The sequence below is a fragment of the Pocillopora damicornis genome, chromosome 5, assembly GCF_964200805.1.
Source record: "Pocillopora damicornis chromosome 5, jaPocDami1.2, whole genome shotgun sequence".
Taxonomy (NCBI): domain Eukaryota; kingdom Metazoa; phylum Cnidaria; class Anthozoa; order Scleractinia; family Pocilloporidae; genus Pocillopora; species Pocillopora damicornis.
The window spans coordinates 3,915,559-3,939,121 of NC_142674.1; the positions used below are offsets into that span (position 1 = coordinate 3,915,559).

The window sequence follows — 23,563 nt, forward strand, 5'->3', positions numbered from 1 at the left end:
GTTTTCTAGTATGTTTTAGCGAGGCCACCTTAGTGAGTGGTGTGACAAATTTTTAGTTAAGCTTGAAAAGTGATAAGGTATGGACAGCTTCTACTAGCATTTTGTTTTTAACAACTTTCTCTCTGTAGAGTGGTATATGTGCTCCTACCATAAACTAAAAAAATGATTACAGTCTAGTTTGAATTCGAATGCCTTGTCTTGCTTTTTTATGTGCCTGTGCGTGTGTAAGGATGTGTTATCCTTCCAGTTCGCAATTTCAAGACTAGTCATTACTCACATTATCCCTTGCCATGTGAATTTAGACAGAATGCACTATCAGACATTTCACATTTAAAACACTCTTTATTTCGAAATTTTAAGATTTTGGACAGTGCCGTGAAAGTGGTAATGAACAGCACCCACGTCACTGTCCCTTTTGTATTCTTTTGCTCGGCGACGCCTCCGTCTTCGGCTTTGGGTCCGAACATGGCCGACGGTTCCATAGTTGTAACATTTCTCTGCAAGGAAATAAAGACTTTTGTAATAACAGTAGCAGTAAAAACCACGTGACCCTTTAAAATAACATAGTCTCTACGGCTGAATAACAGTTGTGTCTTTTGCAACGAAATTAGAATGGATTGCCATTTCATTAGGAGAGAGTCACTCGTATCTCCATGTGGCCATGTAATATTCCCTTTTCATTAGACAAATAGCAGTGAAGTACTAGAAGACCTCCTGCAAAAATGTGACATGTGTAACATGTTCTTTTGACATGTGGATGCCGACGCTATGGATACAAAGTAATTCGTACGCAAATGAAATCGGTCGGTGTCTCCCTTACGTTTTTCATTTATTTTTGTCCGTTTGTATGTAATTAATTTTAATATAGGGAAAAACATTATTTTGAAGCACCTTCTTGTTGAAGAAAGAAAAGGAATACAACTAAAAATTCTTGCTTGAACCATCAAATTGGCCATTAGTGGTGTGATCTCAGTTCCCAATTTAAATGTGCTGGTATTTGATCCCATCTCTCAGAAATCCTTACCAATCAACATCAAAACCAGTATAGGCATTAATCCTAAATTTAATTAGTTAATCAATCCTAATAACTTAAATTTTTTTAATTCTTATTACACTTTGGGCATAAAATATAAGCAATTTATTATCCAACTGCAAAAAGGAGTGTACAAATAATACACGAATAGAGTACAAATATCATGCAATATTGCACAGTTGGTTATTTTGTGCTGTAAAAACCCTGTTTAACTGTGCATGTCAAGCATCTTTATCTGCTCTTCTTTGCAGTTGGATAATAAATAACTTATTAGTAGTTTTGGTGTGTAGTATTCCTTAGTATTGGTTCATAGTCATTAATTGTTTGTTCACAGAAGCAAACAGATTTCCCATAGCAAAGCTTCAGAGTTCTCATCAAGTGTCAGTCACTGACAAGAAAATTTGCCACCTCAATTTTTGAGCTTCCTATTTTTCAAAAAAAAAAATGTGTGCAAGTTATGAGCAATTTTTGTAGCAGTCAGACATTTTTAATTTTAATTAAAACTGTAATTAAAATTAAAAATGTCTGACTACTACAAAAAAATTTTGAGAAAAGATAATTTTCTTACCAGCCATTTTCACATTTCCAAGAAACAACAAAATTTATGCTTTTATGTTTTTTGCTGCCTGGTTAGGCACTCTTGCAAAGTCTACTTAGCACACCTTAACCTAGCCAACCACCCACCATATTGCTTTATACACACGTGTACTTCCAAAAGACTGCATAAAATGGCATTTTAGAGTCTCTTACTTTCAAAACTAATATTTTGTGAGGGAGCATGCCCGAGAACCCCAGCAGGAGTTCTCAAATGATCAGTAGTCTACTCCTGATGCAGCTAGCCATCTACTCCTGACTTATTGAAAACCCTGAAACATATGCATGTGTTGTGGGTCAAAATTTTCCCAGATTCATTTAATTTTTACTTTTAGTTGTCTTTGTTAAAGTTTGACTTTTGAAAGAAAGAAGAAAAAAAGTCAGACTGTTTTAAAACCTTTCTGTGAAATTAAAAAAAACTGGGAACACCCACATATTTCTAGAACATGATTGTGTCATGATATACAATCCAAGGAGGCATAAGGATTTTTTAACTGTACACAGTAAGGCCAACTAGTTTGTGGTTTTGTTCTTTGCTTCCACGTCCCTATCCCCCTGTAATTGGTTGAAATACAATATTATGAATAACCATTCTAGATACATTTCAGGTATTCATGGTTTCCTGACTTTGACAGAATAACCACAGTATGAAAAGGTATATAGAGACACTGGGCCAGTCATTTACACAAAGTCTAACCCAAACCACAGTCTTATGCAATCAGTAAGTAAGGTTCACCTAAATTGAGGATTTTTTAGGATGTAGTTTTGTTAAACAATGGCTAGACTTTGTTCAAGTAATCAACCTTGGGCCTATTGTTTTTATATCTAAGTTTGATATTAATGGTATCTACTCAAAAAATTATGCTTTTAATGATATGCGAAAGGAGCAACGAACAGACCTGTTTAGATCAAGCCCTAGCTATCAAAATCAAAAATGAGATAATATTAACCTTCCAACTGGCTTCCATCATCGTCAGAACTGTCCTCAGAGCTTTCCTCCGAACTATCCTCTGAACTATCCTCCAAACTATCCTCCCCCTTAGAGCCATATCCCAAATCTGGATCAGAGGGATCTTCCTTCATCTTCTCTTGTTTCACAGCTTTAGCATTACTCATATTTCGTTCATTTCCATGTGCAGTATCAGCTTGTACTGTTTGAGAAGCAAGTGCATCAAAATATATGTAAAGCAAATGTTTTTATTAGTGCATTTTAATACTTGCTGATGTTTATGATGGACACTGTTCTTTGCAGCAATCAGCACCTCATTATTTCAAACAAGACAAGAATAATGGATAAAACTTCTGATTGTGTGTATACATTACGCATCTGTTGGTTGAGTATCAGTCTGTATTTTCTATTGACATGTCAACTATGTGCGAGTCGATATATCAGGCAACACTTGAGCAAGTATTGGCTAACATTTTGATTAACATCAGTCGCCTCTCAACAGTCACATAGCAGATGATACTCTGTTGACACGCAGCTGATACTTCACCAACATCTGGCTGATACTTTACAGACACTTGGCCAACACCACTAACACTTGGTTGGCTCTTGTTACTGAGTCCTTTGTTCTCATTGTCCTCATTGGTTAATGATGATGTTTAACCTTTGTTTCTGATTATTTGTTGTGATTACCTTAGTTTTGGTTTTTTTGACAGTCAATTCAAAACCACTCTCACTCCAAGATAAGTTCCTTTCTGTGATACAGGGAGGTTAAGGGCAGTTTTCAATTCAGTATCAAAGCACCATAATCAGGGTGATAACAATGGCAATTCAGAACAAAGGTTGACATCATCACAAGCCAATGAGGGCTCAAGAAAAACAGGTGAACTGCCAAAAGCATGGGAAAACATTGGTGACCAAGTCACAATTTGTTATAGTTTGGCATCTGATTAGTTGGTAGAGTGGCCCGGTTTCCCTGACCAATCACAGAGCTATGCAAAGCAAAACCAAAGGAGGATCACTTGGGACTCTCAAATGGGAACTGCTCTATCAAGTTATTTCTAGAATAATTTGTAAGTTGTCAGTTTGCTTAGGGTTAGGTTAGGTTAGGTTAAACAATACTAACAATATCAGAGAATTAACAGATTTTTTTAATAAAATTTAATTTTAGAATCAGGGTTTAGTGCATATGCTGCTCTTAATGGTGTAAGCAGCTTTATATCAATGTTCACTTGGTAGGACAAAAGTAGAAATTATACCATGGTAAATTCATGACACAACATAAGCAACACGTGATACTTCCTGCTGCACAGAATTACTTTGAATCATGGTCATTCAGATTGGGAGCCACTGCACTCATACCTTGGCTCTTGTCTTGTAACTCTTGTATTTGCTGATGCCACTTCTCTGACTCTTTTTCTGCTTCCATTGCTGTCTGATTGACGAAGAAAATAATTATTTGTAATCTTTCATGAGAGTTAACAATTGTGAAGCAATACTCAGGTATTTGAAAACACAGTGAAGTTGATTACACACTCAACCACATAATTGCCTTTCATATCCCAGGAAAACAGGTTGGTCAGAAATAGGAACACGTGTTGAAGTTAATTAATCTCACAATCGTGTATATATTTGCACTTATCTATCCTTGCTATTCTTACAGAGTTTTCCACCCCTCCCCCCCCCCCCCCCCCATTCCATTCTGGCCAGAACCTCTCATTTTCTAAGATCATTTCCAGCCTCCCATTTTGTCAATATTCTTGAATTCTTAGTAACTTTCCCTCGGGGAAAGTAATGTTAGATGTTAACCCTTTACACCTTAATATCCATACTAAAACAAACTCTCCACACTGTTCTCTTTACATTTCCTTTGGTACCAACAAGGAGAATTTGCTTAACAATCAATAGCTTCTTCAATTAGTGATCATTTCCTTTATTCTTCATACTTCAATGTGTGATTCAGGGATGTTATTGTAAGGAGAAAATAGTTGCTGGTCACTCTTAGGGATTAAAGGGTTAATGTTAACTTACTGAGTCTGCTCTCTTCTGAGTATTGTTTAACTTCTCTATTTCTTTCTTCAACTTTCGCTCATTTTCCTTGAGAGCATTCAACCGTTTCTGCAGTTCCTCTTGTTCTTTTCTATTCTGCTGTAATTTTTGGCTCATGTTCTGGTTTCTCTTGGCATACTTTTTGAGGGCAATCTCAGCAGACTGATATCGGGTGTCAAGGCTTTCACCTTTAATTTTCAAAAGAAAGTAATGTTACATTTTTTTGTAATTTTGAGCTGGATTACAATATTAATTATCTGTTAAGAAAACAAGTTAACTGACTAGTTTATTTACTAAATGATCAACTATTAGTTGTAATGAATAAATGAATCAATCAATGACTGACTGACAGACTTACTGTCTGACTGGCATGCTCACTGACTGACTGACTAATTAGCTAACTGGCTGATTGGCTGAATGACCAACTGACTGACTGGCTGTGTACTCCTTTGTTTACCTCAAAAATACCATTACTTGAGTGAAGAATGATTAACCTCTATTGGATTTTTTATAAGGTCTCCAATAGAAAGAAAAATGGGGGAGGGGGGGGGGGGAGATGAGACTTTGTTTTGTCACAGATGAGTGTCCAGGTTGTTTGGAAAGATTCAAAATGGTGGCATGTAACACATTTGGAGAAACTTTTTTCAAATGCTACTAGTCTAATCTTTGGGTTTTCTAAAGCTGGTTTGTGTCTTAACGATAATGGTAATAATTGGACAATTTTTTGTTCATTATTTAATTGAATAAAAGGTTTGCTGAAGCATAATCCTTCACTTGAATGTAACCAAGTTTCATCATTGAATAAATATGCAGTAAAATCATTAATATCATTCTACAGTAAACCTCTAGACTTGCATTACCACAATTCTTCTTTTTCTTCCTCCCACTTCCTTTTTTAGGTTGTTCTTTTCTCTGTTCTGGAACATCTGTTTAAAAACACAGATGAAGCAGTTGTATTATTTTTCAAAAATTTCATTCTGTAGCAACTTATTGCTGAGGAAAGAAAAGGAATACAACTAAAAATTCTTGCTTGAACCATCATATTGCTCATTTCATTAGCAGTGTGATCTCAGTTCCCAATTTAAATGTGCTCGTATTTGATCCCATCTCTCAGAAATCCTTACTAATCAACATCAAAACCAGTATAGGCATTAATCCTAAATTTAATTAATAATGAATCCTAATAACTTAAAATTCTGAATTATCCCTTTCCCGTACTTACTAAAACTTTGGGCATAAAATAAGAGCAATTTATTATCCAACTGCGAAAAGGAGTGTACAAATAATACGTGAATAGAGTACAAATATCATGCAATATTGAACAGTTAAGTAATTAACTTATTAAACATTTTGGTATAAAGTATTCCTTAGTATTTTTTCTTATTGTTTGTATTTTGACTTGCCCTATGGGCACGTCAAAATATGGCACAACTTGTAAAAATGTTCAGCAATACTACACACCAAAACATCTAATGAGATGTATATATATATACCCTCCAATTGACACAAAAATCTGCTCAGATGTTGGTCTGTAGCCATTAATTGTTTGTTCACAAAAGCAAACAGATTTCCCAGAACAAAGCCTCAGGGTTCTCATCAAGTGCCAGCCACTGACTAGAAAATTTGCCACCTCAATTTTTGAGCTGCCTACTTTTCAGACAAAAAAATGTGAGCAAGTTGTGAGCAATTAACTGTAGTTAAAGTTGAAAAAGACACTCCTAGGAAAAATTTCAAGAAAAGACAGTTTTCATTCAAGCCACTTTTGTATTCTCCAAAAACATTACAAATTTATGCTTGTATGTTTTTTGCTGGTTAAGCACTCCTGCAATGTCTACCTGGCACACCTTAACCTAGCCAACCACCCACCATATTGCTTTATACACACATGTACTTCCAAAAGACTGCATAAAATAGCATTTTAGAGTCTCTTACTTTCAAAACTAATATTTTGTTAATGTAACCCAAACCATGATTTTACACAATCAGTAAGACCTAGGCTCTCTCTATAAGAGGGTTGACTTACTTAAATAAATGTCCTTTCGCTGATAGCTTTCAGCTCTCTTGATACTGTTTGCAAAAATAACTGTTCAAATAAAAGGTTCAGCTAAATTAAGGATTTTTTAGGATGTCGTTTTGTTAAACAATGGCTGAACTTTGTTTAAATAATCAACCTAGGGTTTATTGTTTCTATTTCTGAGCTTAATGTTGATGGTATCTACTTAAAAATTCTACTTTTAATGATACCCAAAGGAGGCAACTAACAGACCTGTTTAGATAAAGCTCTAGCTACCAAAAACAAAAATGAGATAATATTAACCTTTTTCCTGGCTTCTGTTATCATTAGAACCATCCTCCTCCATAGAGTTGATTCCTGAATCTGAATTATTGAGCTCTTCCACCATCTACAGGTTTTATAGATTAAAAAAGCGTTTCCAAAAAACAATGAGAATTCACTCACTCAACACAGCAAAAGTTGATTAAACTGTTTGATTTCACTCTACAAACACTTAAACTCATAAGGTGGTATTAAGTCCATGAAATTAAATCCAAAATGAGCAACAAGATTATCACTACTTAAGTAGGAAAAGTTTCACCCCCCACATAATACTTACTACTAGAAGATTGTCAATTAATGTCTCTTAGTGATTGAGTCAGCATGATAGCAGAATCTACTTACTACTTTTAATTTAAAATCTGCAGGTAAAGTGAAAATTGCTAAACAATCCTGAGACATTGTTGAAAAGATTATTACCAATATCTATTTCCCCTGTGGAAAATATTTATTATTGTCCTTTCAAATTCTGTTGCAAATATGTTTTGTTACTGAAATCATTCTCTCAGTAAGGAAATTCAATTGTTTTGATTAATGGTAAGAGAGAAGCAGCCAGTTTCAGTAGAATTTAATAGCTTTATTCAATGTAATCAGCAAAAAAATTCATATCTCGCTTCTAGAAAGTGTTATGCATCTTTTGTACTATTCAGCACTGAAATTTTTCCTATCTTTTCCTTTAGAATCATCTACAAAAATCACCCATAATCTTTGACCAATAAGAGCACAAGAATCTCTCTAACACCTGAGCAATCATACTAAAACACAACAATAACATACTAGATAAGAAACACACTGTACCCTTTGTGCTAATTGTTTTGGGTCATTGTCATGGCCAATTTTCTTCCCATGTTTCACAGCTTTAGCATCACTCATATTTGGTTCATTTCCGTGCTCAATATCAGTTTTTGCTGTCTGTGAAGTACCTGCATCAAAACATTTGTAAAGGAAAGTTTTTCCTTAGTGCATTTTAATACTTGCTGATGTTTATGAGGACACTATAATTCTTTGCCACAGTCAGTCCCTTATTATTTTAAGCAAGACAAGAATAATGGACAAAACTTCTGATCATGTGTATACATTAGGCATCAGTAGGTTGATTATCAGTCTAAACTTTCTATTGACATGTCTACTGAGTGTGAGTTGATATATCTGGCAACACTCAACCAAGTATTGGCTGACATGCTGATCAACATCACTCCATTGACATGCAGCTGATTCTTCAGCAACACCTGGCTGATACTTTACAGACACTTGGCTAACACCACTATCACTTGGTTGGCTCTTGTTACTCAATACTATCTCCTCTACTCAAAAATTACCTTACTTTCTCTACACCTTTGAAATTTTTCTTTCACATCCCCTATGGGTAAGGAGAAGGGGCTAAGAGACACTGCCATTCCAGCAAAACAATAGTCAACAATACACATAATTATACCACTGATACAGTCCACCAATACACCTCTAGCACGCGACCCATATGCTGCCAACCGTTGACTGCAATGCTTTAAGTAAACACGACACAAAACTTCTAGAAATTAAGCTGAACATGAAATGATCATGAATGATGTGCCATATGATGATTTAGTTATAATTAACAGATGGTATTATGACTAACACAAACCTTGAACAGATGTGTACTGATCTGCTGAGTGCTTTAGAGTACCTTCTTTTCGTGCTCCCTGAGCTGAAAGGGAAAATTCCCACCTGTACGTAAAACAATCAGCTGGTACCGGTAACGTTCAAGACTTAAAAGAATTGACTTACAAATACATTTAAACGTACGCTTAACAAACCAAAAGTTACCAACCTGAACATACCCGAGACCTGTCAATCTGTGAAAACAGTGCACGATAAATCTGCATGTTGTTGTCACGAGTGATGACACCAACAATTTTTGCCTCGCCGTGTTTGGTTGTGATGGCAACTGGAGCTCCAAGGCTTTTTCGATCCTGGTCAACGTTTTCTGTCTCCGTGGAAATTTCGTAAGCGGTACATGATATTATGTCAAATGACTTATTTCCGGATCGCTTGACAACGTGAAAGTATAATTCAGAATTTCCTTCGTTTTCTTCAGCGCATATGGCAAATGGACGGTATGTCAGTAAACCGGAAGTACGTTTTCGAATAAAGCTAACTTTGTCTGGGTCGACATGTACAATTGCGAGGCCAGGTGATATGAATTCCACTTTGTTGCCTATGCTATTTAGTTCCCTCCGTCTTTTGTCACTACCATTTAACTTCTTGAAACGCAAAAAGTAGCTATTTACAGCATCGGTTGAAATAACCTCTTTGCTTGTGATCAGATGTATTTTTTCATCTTCAAAGAAGTTCCTAACGAGGCTTCCAGTTCCAGCCAAGCGGTTACCTTGCCCAGGTGAATGCTTTACCCAGATCGCGCAAGTAGCTAAGAGGTACTTGCTATTCTTTCTTTCCCTGTCTTTTCTCGTGGTATGTAATGGCAGCATTACATACGGATGATGCAATATCGAAGGCGTTCGTCGAGGGTCGAAGACACAAGTTTATAGTACAGCGGTTAAATTTAAAATACGTCATGTAAGCTTCAGCACTTGTTGCCTACGAAAAATTAAAAAAAGATCGTTCTGAACAAAGGGGCTTTGAGGTCCTGCGGCAGTTTCTTGATTTTGTTTGAGTATTTGTGGTTGTCATAGAATAACCACTGAGATACATTTCTTTTGAACAATTTTCATGAGATTTTTATCTGTAATCTAAATGGGAGTACACATTTTATTTATAACGGCACATAAAATAGCATTACATCGTTACTATTTTCTTCCAGTATCAATCATTAGTAGAAGAAATGTTACTAAATGCGTGATCGCGTAGTTTATAGCGACTCCCAAAATCCTAGATTCATGAAAACAAGCCATCAAACTATACTTCTCTGTTTTTGTATACTCACATGTGGCTCACAGATAAAGATATACAAAAACTATTTAAAATGTTTTCAGTATGTTTGAGCTATTTACTAGGTTATCAATGCGCTAATAAGCCTAACAGTAACGTTTGAATTTTAGACGGTAATGTCGTCTCTTAAAAAGTAAATTATGAGAGAGATTCTCCTTGCAGCGTTGAGTCCGTTGAGCCGAGAAGTTCAATGTTTTTTTACTCACGTAATATGAAATAATTCGTGAGTGAAATAACGAACGGGAATTTCAGGAATTGTACACACCCTACGTTAATGGGGAATTCTAAAGTAAATGGATGTAAATGACTTTCCCGATTTTGTTTCCTCAGTATGCGAAAAGCTCGATGGATTCCTCCACTAAAACCATGACCTAGACAAAATTAAAATACTACTGGTACGTTTCATTATATTTCAAACTCTGTTTTCAAAAGGAATTCTCACCTTTGTTGGTCCGTGGAGGCAATGCCGAGTTTCGTTGCTTACGATGATAAACGGTTTGCCAAAAAATTGGATCGGTACATTAAAACCATTGTGTTCAAAGACGGGAGACGCTGCAAATGCATAATTTGAAAAAGTATTTATGTATACTAGATTACGCACTTAGAGTGTTTTCCAAGGGCTTTCCTATATATAAAATACTTTTAAATATTTCAACACTTTTACGCCCGGTGCATTGCGTAAGTTTTTACAAAATTGCGGCAAAAGATCAAGTCTCTACAAGGCCCACACCGAATTCATAAAGGCAAAAAAATCAGCTAAAAACAAAAGAAACTGCCCACCAAGTGCAAAGCCTTCTTTACAAAGCATGTGGAGCTAATAAGAAGAAACCTCTCGAGGGTATCCTCGAACTCGTCCCTTTTCCCGTCGAAATAACCCAAGAAGTACTGGTTTTCAACAGAACAATTTTCAAGGTTTTTCTCAAGGAAGTCAATCTCCGATTTATTCAGAGAAGAATGATTAGTCGCCGCCATCATTACGCATTCTAGTGTCTTAATCAAAAATTGTTTCAGTTTTTAGATGTCATCCTTTCGCGGGCTTCATAATTTTCCCGCTGACCAAAATTATCGTGTACTCTTACCCTCGACGAACGCCCTCGATATAGCGTCACCTATTATACACGAAGGGTTAGAGGTTCTACCTAAGCGCACGAGTCCTCGTTCTAGTGACCAGCGGTCAAAAACAAGGTAAAAGAGTACTTCATATCTGATGAACATTATGTATTAAGAATGATAATATCCAGAACACCGTTGACTCAAACTCCCGAGGGAAACCAGAAATGGCTCGACTTAGACGGTGTTCAAGTTAGCTGATGGTAAATAACTGGAATAATAGGGTGAAGGGAAAACGTATTTTGTTCGAGTTACCGAGATGGTTCTGAGTAATGCGAGTTCAAGATAACAAGGCTCCACTGTAAACCAGTTTAAGCCTTTTCGGTATTTCGGGCAAAGAACTTATGTCAAAGTAAACAAAGATGTTTATGAGTGTAATGAGTTATCTATGGGTATGCAAAGGTCTTCATGAGTATGCACGGGTGTCTGTGGGTGTACAACACTAGTAATAGGTAAACAAGGGTTTTTTTTTAACCCTTTAACTCCCAAGATCTGATTGTTAATTCTCCCCTTCAAATGCTAGATTTCCTCGTAAATTAGTCATGAGAATTTGGTGCCAGATCAAGGCTAAAAATTCAACCTGATAAGTTTGGACATTCTCATCCATGTTTGCTAAAAAATGTTCAGATATTTTAGGGAGAAGTTCTATGTTAATCACTTTTGGGAGTTAAAGGGTTAAGAGCTTACAGGGAGTATCTACTGACCATTTTTACGTTGAGCGGGGGAGTGGGTCGAGTTGGTAGGCGCAAAGCATGCTGGGGTGCACTTTATTGTCAAATAAGCATGAATATTATGGGATATGTTGATGCCTATATGATACCTTGACATGGATTATATACCCTTCTCCACCCAGTGAATGCCCTGATATAATTTTCCTCCACTGGGGTGGGGTGGGGGGAAGGGAGTACTCAGGAGAGGATCATAAGAGATAAAGGTTTATGACAAAGTCCTCAGAGAAATCCTTATTCAGAACTTATATGCCCAAGGCATGTGCATTTTGTTTAATTGGAAAACCGTTTTTTAAAGAATCTATAAATCCAAGCTTCAAAATAATACAAGTATATTTTGTACTGAAATGCTACTTGGCCTGAATGAATGACCATACAGCATACCATTGGCAGAGCAATAAGGTTGACACCACTCATATGAAACTAGAGTTAGCTTCAGGCTACTTTCTTTTGAAAAAAACATCAGACTAAGAAGATTGTTATAAAAGATCTCAAACTGTATGCAGATTCTACATCTCATTCATGACCTGAGATGATAAATTGTGGAAGGATTACCTAAATTTTAAGACATCAAACTTGGATGATCCTTACCATAATTTCTTATTAAGTGTGAGAGCTGAAATGGCCCAATGTTGCAGAATTATGGCCAAAGGGCAGCGAGGCCCATAAAAAAGTGATTGATGGCCAATTTTTCCCCAGTAGGCCTTGAGCAAGTAAGGTTAACAAGTAACTTATCACAGTGTATCTGATTTACCTCAGAGCCGGGTTATACACATGTCAGAACTGAACGTCATAAACGCTGTTTTGTAAACAGATGCTTCTTCAGTTTTATCTTATTGTTATTCATACATTCGTAAATAGTTTGCAATTAGCTTTTTATAGCAGTTAGTTATATGAAATCGTAAGTCCAGACATATGACTCTGAGCATGTTCCCTTTGATATTTACTACTATTCAAAATAGGGTAAAATATTAATCTAGGATTAAAAGTTAACTTTGGTTTTAATTTCTTGTGTAGAGGATTGCCATAAGAGTTAGGCTTTTGTTGGGTTTTATCTCAATAGGACTAAAAAATAATGGGAAAAATCCAAACGAAAAATCCCTTAGCAGTGCTACATGATCACATGTTATAAAAGTAACAACTGCTTAGCTAGATTCATTCATGAATGCCAGAACAGCAAGAAAGACATATAAAGCGGATAAGTTTCTGTGGTGCTGCATCAGTGGGGACTGTTTGATGTTCCCACGTTATGCAGATAATGGCACTGAGTAATGTTTAATACTTAAATTCAGGACTCAAATTCAAAGTCAAAGTAAAGATAAGGAAAAGCTAAAACTTGATCTTCTTTGGTTTCAGAGAAACCATCCTACGAAAAGTTCTAAAAAATTCATAGAAAAAATTTACAGGTAACTTTTTCAACGATCACGCGTGATGTTTTCTTATCATGTAATTAATCCAACTACGTTACAAGCTTAGATAGCTGTGACACAGTAGCACGTCATTACGTACATTGGCTCTACTCTGTTAAGGGCTGAAAGATTGCCTTATAGGCGACTTACAGGCGCGATTAACTCTTTTCCTCAAATTCTTTATATCATTATGAGGCAATCTTAAATGTTGCTGAACTTAATCCTTGCTAATATGCTGTAACTGAAGTTTTCTAATAGCCGCTATGTAAAAATTCCCAATTCCGATTTAATTTAATACACTTAACAAGCCTGGCTTGCGAATTAAACAAAAAGTTATTAATAAGGGTGCTGTCCTTTGGGATGATCCTCATTAGGTTTTCTGATTAGTAGCGTTCCTCTTCCACGGCGAGTGTTATTGCTTTGGTCATTGTTTTGGGGTAACCTGGGTTGTCTCAGCAAGAATTTTCTGTTCTGCGTCGCCGCCCATTTTCAAGTTTCTTCAGATAGTCGGTCCAGCCGAAATTTGCAACTATTTTACCTTTTCGAACCTGTCTTACATAGATAGCTGCGCTGGCCAAAGCAAGCGGCTAGTAGTCCAAAGACCGTGCAATTTCTTTTCCCGTCTCGTCATTAGTGACACCAGAAAGGAGCCTTAAAAAAGAGCTGGTATGATTAGGAAGTATCCCTTCGCTTAGTGATATGTGCTGAATGGAGGAGCTTGTCAAAGGAATAGACGTGAGGTCCTGTGTTGTTGGCAACTGGTCCCTCACCCATTGTTGGTTTCCTGGACCTGGCAGATAAGTATGTACATGAGACAAACTAGTGACATTATCACCTAACAGCAACCACGACGTGTGAAGCCCAATTTTGCGCTTATTACTGAGCGTCGTGAGACTCGCAATTTTCTCGTCTGTGCTCAGATCTTTGGAATTATGAGTGTCTGTAACTATATAATTTGGACGTCTGCAATGCCGAGCGAAAGAGGCAAGCGATTCCAAAAGTGTTTCTGAATTTTCTGCATTAAGCGTCCTGAGAAATGGAATCGAAGAGGGAATTTCTTTGCCTTCGTCGAGGAGTCGCTTAGCTGTTAGACGAGCCAGCTGAGATTCTACACTTCCAGGATTTCCAGATAAATACAAGGTGCTTCAGCTGTTATTGTTGGCACTTTTGAGTGCTTTGGGGTGGTGTGATTTTACCAACTCCAGATTCGCGAGGGGAGACGTCATGTGTAGGTTCAGGGGGGCGAATACACAACGGGGAGACTTCGGTATACAAATGTTCTTCTTCTTTTTCTTCGAGTTTCGTTTCTTTCTCTTGGAATTGTTGTCGTAAGGTGTCAGTTTCCTTCGGAATATTTCCTGACTCTTCCGTTAGGAGAATTGTCTTATTTGCGATTTCACGGATATTTAGAGTGGGAAGACCGAGTGCGTGAAATGCAGTACTTATATCTAAAATTGCCTTTTGAAAATCTACGTTAGAAAAGCAGCCTCGTGGATTATGCGAAAATTGATCATTACGAAATCTTCTTAGATCATCCAAATTTGATCGAACAACTGGATTGAGACTGTAGATGCAATCGGAAAAAAGGATGGCATAAAACAGCATGGTACAATCCCATTCAGCTCTTTTACCAGTTTTTAAAGTTTCCCAGAAACCGGCGTATCTTCTTCTATTTCGACACGATTCACCGTTCCAAAAGTCCATTCCATTTTTTGGTTCATCTTTCCATTCTCCCAGGGTTGTCTTGTAGCGATTGTCCCATTCTCGTTTAAAGATTTCCCGCAGGCCTCCAGCTAGTTCATCAGTGACAATCAAACAAACCTTGAGGTAGTTGAGTTGCTCTTCGGTGAACTTCAAAGAAGAAGCCATTGATTTGTACTTTGATACTGTGAGAAAAAAATATACTATTTTCAACCAACGGAAAAAAGTATTAAAATAAACTGCAATTCAATGGGCCTATAATGATATTAAAATACTTCTACGTTTCAATCAATCTTTAGGCAAATTCCTGGTCGATTAACAACTTTAGTGATGATTTGTGAGCATTGAGAATGACGCTTCTACTTGAGTTGAAATGAAACAAGTTAAGCCAATGTTCTTCCGGTTCGCCTATGGGCAATCCAAAATGATATTCCACAATTCTTTCCATTCATTTCCCTTCTTTGGCATTTCCGATTCTGTGGACGATCGAAATGCGCTAAAGTCGCCTAAAACTTAGGTAAACTAGCCGCTTAAGCGATCGCAAAATAGAATCGGGTCAGTCTTGTCTTGTAAACGAAGCATCACCTCCTAAAAATTCAAATACGTTTTTGCCATATTTCCCAGATATATATATTTTTTTATTCTTTACGGTCTGTGTAGAAAGCTTTTAAATTGCTGGTCATCAGAATGATTATAAGATTGGAAGGAGCCCTGACCATCGTTATCTTTGCATATTAAATCAGATTTACGCTTCTCCCTCTCACTTGTGTCATCTCTAGCTCTAAGCTTTTTGCTTCCATTGTTGCTATATTCTGGGTCTAGACTACTCCCACTTGAAATAAATTTTTAGGAAAAAAAGTAATTTACAAAAATAATCTGACATGATATACTTTGTTTCTTTAGATAAAACCCCTTCACTTTAGTTATAATCAACAGATTGAAAATTCCAAATGCAAACCTTGAGCAGATGTGTACTGATCCGCTGAGTGCTTAAGAGTGTTTTCTTTTCTAGCTTCTTCTCTGTAACTTGATGCGAATGAGGCACAATCTGCAAGAGAAAAATCATTGCTTGACTAAGAGTCTCCTTTCCCTCTCAAAGTTGATGAATAATACCTTGAACAATAAAGAATTCCACCCTAGCCAAATTGTTTTTAAAAGGAAACCTTGTGGTCAAGATACGCAAAGATTATAGTAAGTCTTTCTCTTTCTTTTTCTGTAAGTCAGAGAACACACATTGCTATCTCTGTGTCTCTACCTTCTTCTGAACATTTTTTTATTTCGAGCAGCTCCTTATAATCATCGTAGCGCTACAAGAGGCGCGTTTCTCCGCCCCTGGGAAGATTTGAGACGAATATGGGTGAGGTTTGCCGGGGGTCTATAATGGTATTTAAATACTTCTACGTTTCAATCAATCTTTTGGCAAACTCCTGCTCATTACTGCGAAGATCGCTTTTATATTCATATGGTTTTTATTATTCAAATTGAAGAACTGAGTTATTTTCTTCATCGAGTGATGAATATATATATATGAAGAACATACCTATACCTCCAATGCACTCCTACCTAAAAAGTCTAATCGAAAACGTTAAAAGCGTCATCAAACGAATGTGATGGAAAGCTCATCTCCACGGAAACAACTCCGATGAAAGAATTCAACCAACACACGACGCCGATGCCGAAACCGAAACCGACGATAAATACGGATTTAAATCCCGAAAATACCCCCCTCGACATGAAGGTCTGGATAGATTCCAAGCTGACCTCATGGACATGGTAAACAACATTCAATTCAGAAGACACAAGAAAAATTTCAAACCCGGCTAAATAAGGACATACAAAGAATCAAAAGCTCTAGCAAAGCCTTCATCCCCGCTGACAGAACAACTAACCTCTACGAACTCGACAAAACACAGCACGAAAAACCAATACAAAACAGCATAACGACAACCTATAAAAAGGCGAGCAAGGGCATTATTCACAGTATTAGCCAAGAAGCAAAAGCCATAGCAACACTACTAGACATCCAAGACCGAACCGAACGCATAGCAGAACGACAAGCCTTCATATCGCTCAAAGATCACAAATAATCCAACCTGCAGACTAATCAACCCAGCCAAATGCGAAATAGGTCGAATAAGTAAACAAATACTCCAAAGAATCAACACCGATGTAAGAAACAAAACATCACTCAACCAATGGAAAAACTCCTCTTCTGTTATCGATTGGTTCAAAAATTTTCCAGGCAAGCATCTACACACCTTCACCGTATTCGACACCGAGAGCTTCTACCATTCCATATCTGAAAAACAACTAACCAACGCTATCCACTTCGCCAAGAAACAAACCAAGATACCAACCAAAACACCGATATTACCATGCACTCCAGAAAATCAATCCTACTCCACAACAGGTCACCGTGGGTGAAAAAGGACAACGATGGTGTGTTTGACGTAACAATGGGAAGCTTTGACGGCGCGGAAGTATGTGAACTAGTCGGACTTTTCATCTTGAACGACCTCGCAAACAAATACGGAACAAACAACATCGGACTTTGCAGGGACGACGGACTCGCCATTTTCAAGAACAGAACAGGACCTCAGGCAGAAAGGACACGGAAAGAAATAGCAAGGTGCTTCAAGGAACACGGACTGAAAATAACAATCCAAAGCAACTTAAAATCAGTTGACTACCTCGATATCACACTCAACTTGACGAACGGTCTATTCCAACCATTCAGAAAACCGAACGACGAGCCGCTTTACATCAACACAAAATCTAACTACCCACCCACTGTCATCAAACAAATACCCGCAGCGCCATCTATCGCAGATTATCAGCCTTACCATCCAACAAAGGAACACTCGATAAAGCCAATCCTCTCTACGACAAAGCCCTCAGATCAAGTGGATTCAACGAAAGCCTTCACTACTGCAAGAAAAACACAACCACACCCAAAAAAGAAATAGAAAACGAAACATCATCTGGTTTAACCCCCATTCAGCAAAAATTTCCAAACCAACGTCGCTAAAACCTTCTTCAACCTAATCAAGAAATACTTCCCACCAAACCACAATCTCCACCCCGTCTTTAACAAGAACAACGTGAAAGTAAGCTACAGTTGCATGCCGAACATGGGCAGCATTATCAACAACCATAAGAAAACCCTTACCAACAACAACACCACACCGCAAAACGGATGCAACAGCTAGACAACAACTGCCTCATCATCAGCGTGTTCTACAAAGCCAACGTGACCACAGACAAAGATGACACAGGAAAGAACTACATCGGACAGAAGGAACATTGAAACAACGATATACGCAACATAAACTATCATTACGTGACAGGAAATACGCTAACCGCACCGAACTAGCAAAACACATCTGAAATAATTGTACTACATGAACATTAGGCAATTTTTCACGTGCTTGAATTGTATCTCGCCGATCAAATTCCATTTTGCCACATTAGACTTCGCTCCATCACGTGTCATTTCCTATTAGACAACCTGCATTTTATCACGTATTCTAAACGCATTATCCAACCCCAATGAAAAGTGATAGGGAATTTTCCACGCAATTCTCCTGCGTTTTGACTTTCTCCACGAATAAAATTCGCTTCTAGCTACCTTCAGATTGAAACCAATCGCGAGTTGATTCTAGTTAAAAAAAACCTGCATTTGTACAACAAAGTCTCAGTTTGCTTTTCGTCATAAAATTACGCGGAATTATATTTTTGAGGCAACTAACTATAGACGAATAATTTTCATGGAGGAACGGCAGTAAGCGTAGTCTCTTTTGCAACCGGTATTCGGTCTCATCACGGAACGCACTCTCTCCAACAGGAAATAGAGGGCATTGTGTGAAGAGATCAAACAACGGCTACGAACGAGACAGCAGTAAGCGTGGTACCGATGCATTTCATTTTTACTTAGAAGTATTTAGACAACAGACCACAAAATATCTGTATGACTTCAGATAAAGAAATTTTTTTTCTGTCTTTCTCATAAGGTGAAGTAGGGCGATATTTTCGTTCTTTTGAAAGTTTTGCTCTTCTCGGTTACAAAAATGAAAACATTAAGTTCACAAACTGTCCTATATCAACCCACCCAGCGAAAAAATTACTCTTACATGCTAAGCATGCCCATGTTTTTATTTAATGAAAAAAACAAGGACTCAAAAATTCGTAATACAAATCCACTAACACGTTCACTCCAAATCGAAATGAAGAAAATGAACAAAATTGATAGAAAATTGTTGAGCTTACCAGCTTCTGGTAGACGAAAAGCGTTTAAGTTATCAGATCCAGCTGATGCGCCTTCCAATGCTTTACATACACCTTCCACGACGGCATTTCTGGTTGTTTCACATGCCTTAACCTTTTTCGCGAGTTCACTCATCTCGTCTTTGTATGTAAACTTAAAATCCTTTCCAAAGGGCTCATATCCGACGTTTTCAATGAATTTAATTATTTCAACTGTTATTTCACGTTCAATTTCACTCCCTGTGACAATTAAAACAACAAAATAATTATCAGTGGTTTATACCACTCCACAGAATCAGACGCAAAAATTAAATTAACAGTATCGACAATAATGACTCCAAGTAAGGGGACGGACTTGAAAAATGTATTTAAAATATGTATCCTGCTTTGCGCAACTTTCCATGATAAGTTTTTCCTGCAACGACCTCACTCTTGTTATAAAATACTCAATCTCAAAATCATGACTGTCATCTCCTGATCCGCTAAAGGACTACAACGGACCTGCCGCTCTGTGCTTTACATTAATGTAATGTGCTCGCTTTCCCTCGCTATAAAATTTCTCGCGCTTTGTGTCTGGCGCACTGGCTTGACGAAAACTCTTTAGCATATTAACCCGTAGAAAGCTGACTGAGAAGTCCAAAACTTCTACGTAATCATCATTACCGACGAAAAATTAGGTTTGATTGTTTCCGTGTCGTTCACTGTTTCGTTCGTTACGTTTTCACATTTTTCCTAGACAAAAACCTCTTTTATTCTTGAAGGGTTTCTTTGTTTTTCTGACACAATGCCCAGAAAAATTGACACTGTACCCTAAGATACCTACTAAGAGAAATAATACACATAGTTAACTTACTTGGATAAAGACCAATCAAGGTGTAGGGGTTTTGTAGTGTCAGGTTAACTGCTTTAAGACCTTTAAAATCAGCCTGATATGCTGTAACACCAATAGGCAACTCAGACTTGTAGCTTACTATGAACATGTTCGGCTCTTGCTAGTAGTAAAAATGAATTAAAGAAAAAAAATTAAACTTTAATAGATTTAACCATCGCAGGGTTCGACAACTGACTACCTGCATTACTAGCCACCGGACTAGTGATTTCTAAAATTTGCAAGTCCGAAACACAACTTGGTAGCCCGGATCAATTTTCCTCGAGGTCTACTTCAACCCCAAACACGCAAACCTTCCTCTAAACTTATTGGCAAGAGTCTTTTAAAGTGATAAAGAATAACGTTTTTTCTTTCATTGTGATAACATCATGTGTTATTTAAGGAACTAGACCCTGTGAGTAGGGTAACTGGGATACCTGGATGGTAGTGGATCTTTGGAGTCAAGTGTAGTGATACTATGGGTGTCGGACTAGTATACTAAAATAGTGCGCTCAAGTCTGGCCAAGGGCATACACCTATTTCAAAACAAAGGCAAGCTATGCATGCAAGAGTTATTTTTTGTAGGGTGGGTGGATAACTTGAAACATTGTAAGTGCTCTACATTCTTACAAAAGGAAAGAAGAGTATTAACGCGGAAAAGAACGAAAATGTCGAATTAACTCACACACAGGAATTTTTTGTAGATTGTACGTGTTGTGTGAATGAATGTAACCAAAAATAAACTGGTGCCACGGATACCTGTTACTACAAAATGCAGACAGTAGACTGCAGACCGGATACAAAATATAGGCTGTAGACTGCAGAGTAGGTACAAAATGCAGACTGAGAATCTGAAGAGTTTTTACGTCTGGTGTATAACAACATGTCATCTTACGGCTTACCGAGCGTCACGCAATCGCTTTTCCGCGATCAGCTTTCACGATTATTTGCACTATTGTGGAATATTCCTGGCCCATTTCTTGATGAAAATCGATCGTAATATAATTTCAAGCCTTCAATATAGTCTTCTTACTTTGCGCGCGAGTTGGTTGGTGTGATGTCTGTACAGATTTTAACAACGTAATAAAAGTAGATGACGTGAATAACAGTGATGGTAAAGCAAGCTTAAAACGGCAGAAATCGCCAGAAACTACAACGGATACACAGGGTATGAGAAAGTTTATTGATTTTACGAGAAAAAATGTTCATATTTCGAAATATTTATCGTTGTAAATCGACCATATTTCGTTCCCTATACTATTCCTTATAACGTGTTCAAATTTTCAACGGTTCCTCTCGTAACTGAACACCGAGTCATAGAACACAACGCGTGACGCGTTCATAAATCAATCGTTGGCTTTTTCTCGAGGCGTAAGCTTGGGCCGCCTGTGACAAGACAATTGTGTAAACAATACTTAACATAATAACATCATACACAAAAAACAGAAGATTTTGGATTAAGTATTTATTAAAAAAGAATATCCATACAACTGCAATGAAAACAAACATAAGATTCACCTTTCAGATCGTGAAATTAATATTATTCGCACTGTTATCGTAGCTAAGTACCCTGGCATCAAGTGAATCCAACATGGCGTCTTTCTTCAGAAGCAATTTGCATCCATTAGAGTTTTGTTCTTCAGTCTCACGGTAGTAGTGTTGTTCAATAGATTGCATAGAGTATATGCAGTTTGGTTTCAGATTTTGCTTTTTACGACAAGTAAACGTTTTTCAACTAAGACATTGGCATACTTAGCATACAAGGCATTCAAGGCATTCAAGGCTTTCATGGCTTTCAAGCGTTCGCGACTCAATCCGTTCCAAAATTACCACTCAATAACATCTTTCAGTGTGGATTAGCCGTGATTAATACGACTTGTATATGCGTCTGTAAGTATTTTGCGCGTTTGCGCCATAATGCTCCAGGAGATCGCAATCCAAATACGTTAAAGTACAACACAACTGACAAACGAATTTATAAGCAAAATCTCGTGTTCGTCATGTGACCCGGCCCTGTCTGTGCATGACAACGTCAATCATCATCAACATAACACGCGTGATCAGCATGTGAACACCTCATTGGATCACAGTTAGTTGTCATGGTGTTGAGGGATAACACGCGTGATCAGCATGTGAACACCTCATAGGATCACAGTTAGTTGTCATGGTGTTGAGGGCCCAATGACCTCTGGGTACTATTGCGCAATTTTTCCATTTTGTGGCGGAGGAAAAAAAAAACAGACGACAAAAAAACAAAGGCATTTTATAAAGGGGTGGGTTTCTAAAGAAACTGTGGTGCTGCGTCGGTGGGAGAGTATAGCAGGTAATTTAGTGTTAACAACTGGGTTGAAAACGTAAATTAGCCACCGTAAAGGGTAAAAAAGCTGACGTTTCGAGCGTTAGCCCTTCGTCAGCGATTGACGAAGGGCTAACGCTCGAAACGTCAGCTTTTTTACCCTTTACGGTGGCTAATTTACGTTTTCAACCCAGTTGTTAACACTAAATTAAAGGCACTTTATGACTGGGCTACCACAGGTATCCCAGTAACAAAGGCATTTTATGACTGGGCTACCACAGGTCTCCCAGTAAAAAAACAAAGGCATTTTATGACTAGGCTACCACAGGTATCCTAGTTAAAAAAAAAAAGACGACAAAAAAACAAAGGCATTTTATGACTGGGCTACCACAGGTATCCTAGTAAAGACGACAAAAAAACAAAGGCATTTTATGACTGGGTTATCACAGGTATCCCAGTAAAAAACTAAGCCAAGTGTGAGGCGATCGTGCGAGGCGATGTGCAAGGCATCGCAACGTTGGTAGGGAGAAGACTGGGGAAGACATTGACCATGAAGCGCAGAGTCTGGGATTTAATGATGCTTACGATCGACACGCAAGACAAAAAAAAGACGCTAGAAGATGATAGGTTTATGCCTTCTTTATAGGTATTATCATTACAATTTAAACTTTCTTGTTTTTTAATCAACTGTGAACTCAAGTAAACTAATTATATATAATTTCTTTCATTTTTTCTATTAGCGGGCTATTAAACGTGGTTTTTTACTAGCCCGACCAAATTTTTACTAGCCTCGGGCTACCGGGCTAGCGGAGATGTCGAACCCTGACCATCGTAGCGACAAATATTGTATACCTACTTTCACTTCGATGGACTATTTATAGTTGTTATAAGAAGAATCATAATGACACTTAGAGTATGACATTACCTTTGTGTATGCCCAATCAGGTCTCATTATTTCAGAAGGATGCACAGATGATTCTATGCATGGCAAAAAAAAAAAAATTAATTATTTAGATAAAGTTTAATGTGCATCATTTTGTATCAAGCATTTCAAGGGCAAGTAATTGACAACCACTGACCGAAGTGGAGGTATCTATCCACCATTTTCATCCACAATAAGGTTAATAATAAACTACACCTACTACACCATACAACTCCAAACTACTTTACCAAACTACAACGAACTACATCTACTTCACCAAACTACACCATATCCCACCTTCACCAAACTACATTACACGACTTCACACCAAACCACACTGCACGACACTACACCAAACTACAACGATTACACCTACTTCACCAAACT

At 37.6% G+C, this 23,563-nt stretch overlaps 2 protein-coding genes across 10 annotated transcripts in view; both read right to left on the reverse strand.

The window, feature by feature from the left end:
- Window positions 1-322: 322 nt before the first annotated feature.
- LOC149044772 (uncharacterized) lies at window positions 323-9,480 on the reverse strand. 4 transcript variants are annotated; one of them, XM_089206159.1, is made up of 10 exons: window positions 8,762-9,480; window positions 8,576-8,658; window positions 7,753-7,877; window positions 6,940-7,024; window positions 6,646-6,705; window positions 5,483-5,548; window positions 4,605-4,810; window positions 3,936-4,008; window positions 2,578-2,778; window positions 323-497 (listed from the first exon to the last, which is right to left on the reverse strand). In XM_089206159.1, exons 1-10 carry the CDS (start codon window positions 8,767-8,769, stop codon window positions 343-345), a joined length of 1,062 nt encoding a protein of 353 aa, XP_089062285.1. In that variant the 5' UTR covers window positions 8,770-9,480; the 3' UTR covers window positions 323-342. The 4 variants fall into 4 exon arrangements, with proteins under 4 accessions (XP_089062285.1, XP_089062282.1, XP_089062286.1 ...); XM_089206156.1 differs by having other exon boundaries at window positions 8,576-8,638; window positions 8,762-9,477; XM_089206160.1 differs by lacking the exon at window positions 6,646-6,705.
- Window positions 9,481-12,529: 3,049 nt separating this feature from the next.
- Window positions 12,530-23,563, reverse strand: part of LOC149044773 (uncharacterized) — a 28,567-nt gene continuing 17,533 nt past the window's right edge. For all 6 annotated transcript variants that reach the window (XM_089206149.1, XM_089206150.1, XM_089206151.1 and 3 more), the window contains 5 exons: window positions 23,180-23,232; window positions 19,944-20,082; window positions 19,094-19,330; window positions 15,786-15,875; window positions 12,530-15,012 (listed from right to left, as the gene is read on the reverse strand). In XM_089206149.1, the coding sequence (XP_089062275.1) occupies window positions 14,279-15,012; window positions 15,786-15,875; window positions 19,094-19,330; window positions 19,944-20,082; window positions 23,180-23,232 (1,253 nt within the window). In that variant the 3' untranslated portion in view covers window positions 12,530-14,278. The remainder of the gene's footprint in view (window positions 15,013-15,785; window positions 15,876-19,093; window positions 19,331-19,943; window positions 20,083-23,179; window positions 23,233-23,563) is intronic.

Coding starts and splice junctions, on each gene's coding strand:
- LOC149044772 (XM_089206156.1), bottom strand. CDS start 9,419: ATGCTGCCATTACATACCACGAGAAAAGACAGGGAAAGAAAGAATAGC. Junction 7,025..7,752: donor CAAAACAATTAGCACAAAGG/GTACAGTGTGTT, acceptor TAAAACCTGTAG/ATGGTGGAAGAGCTCAATAA. Junction 4,811..5,482: donor GAAGAAAAAGAAGAATTGTG/GTAATGCAAGTC, acceptor TGAAAATTAAAG/GTGAAAGCCTTGACACCCGA.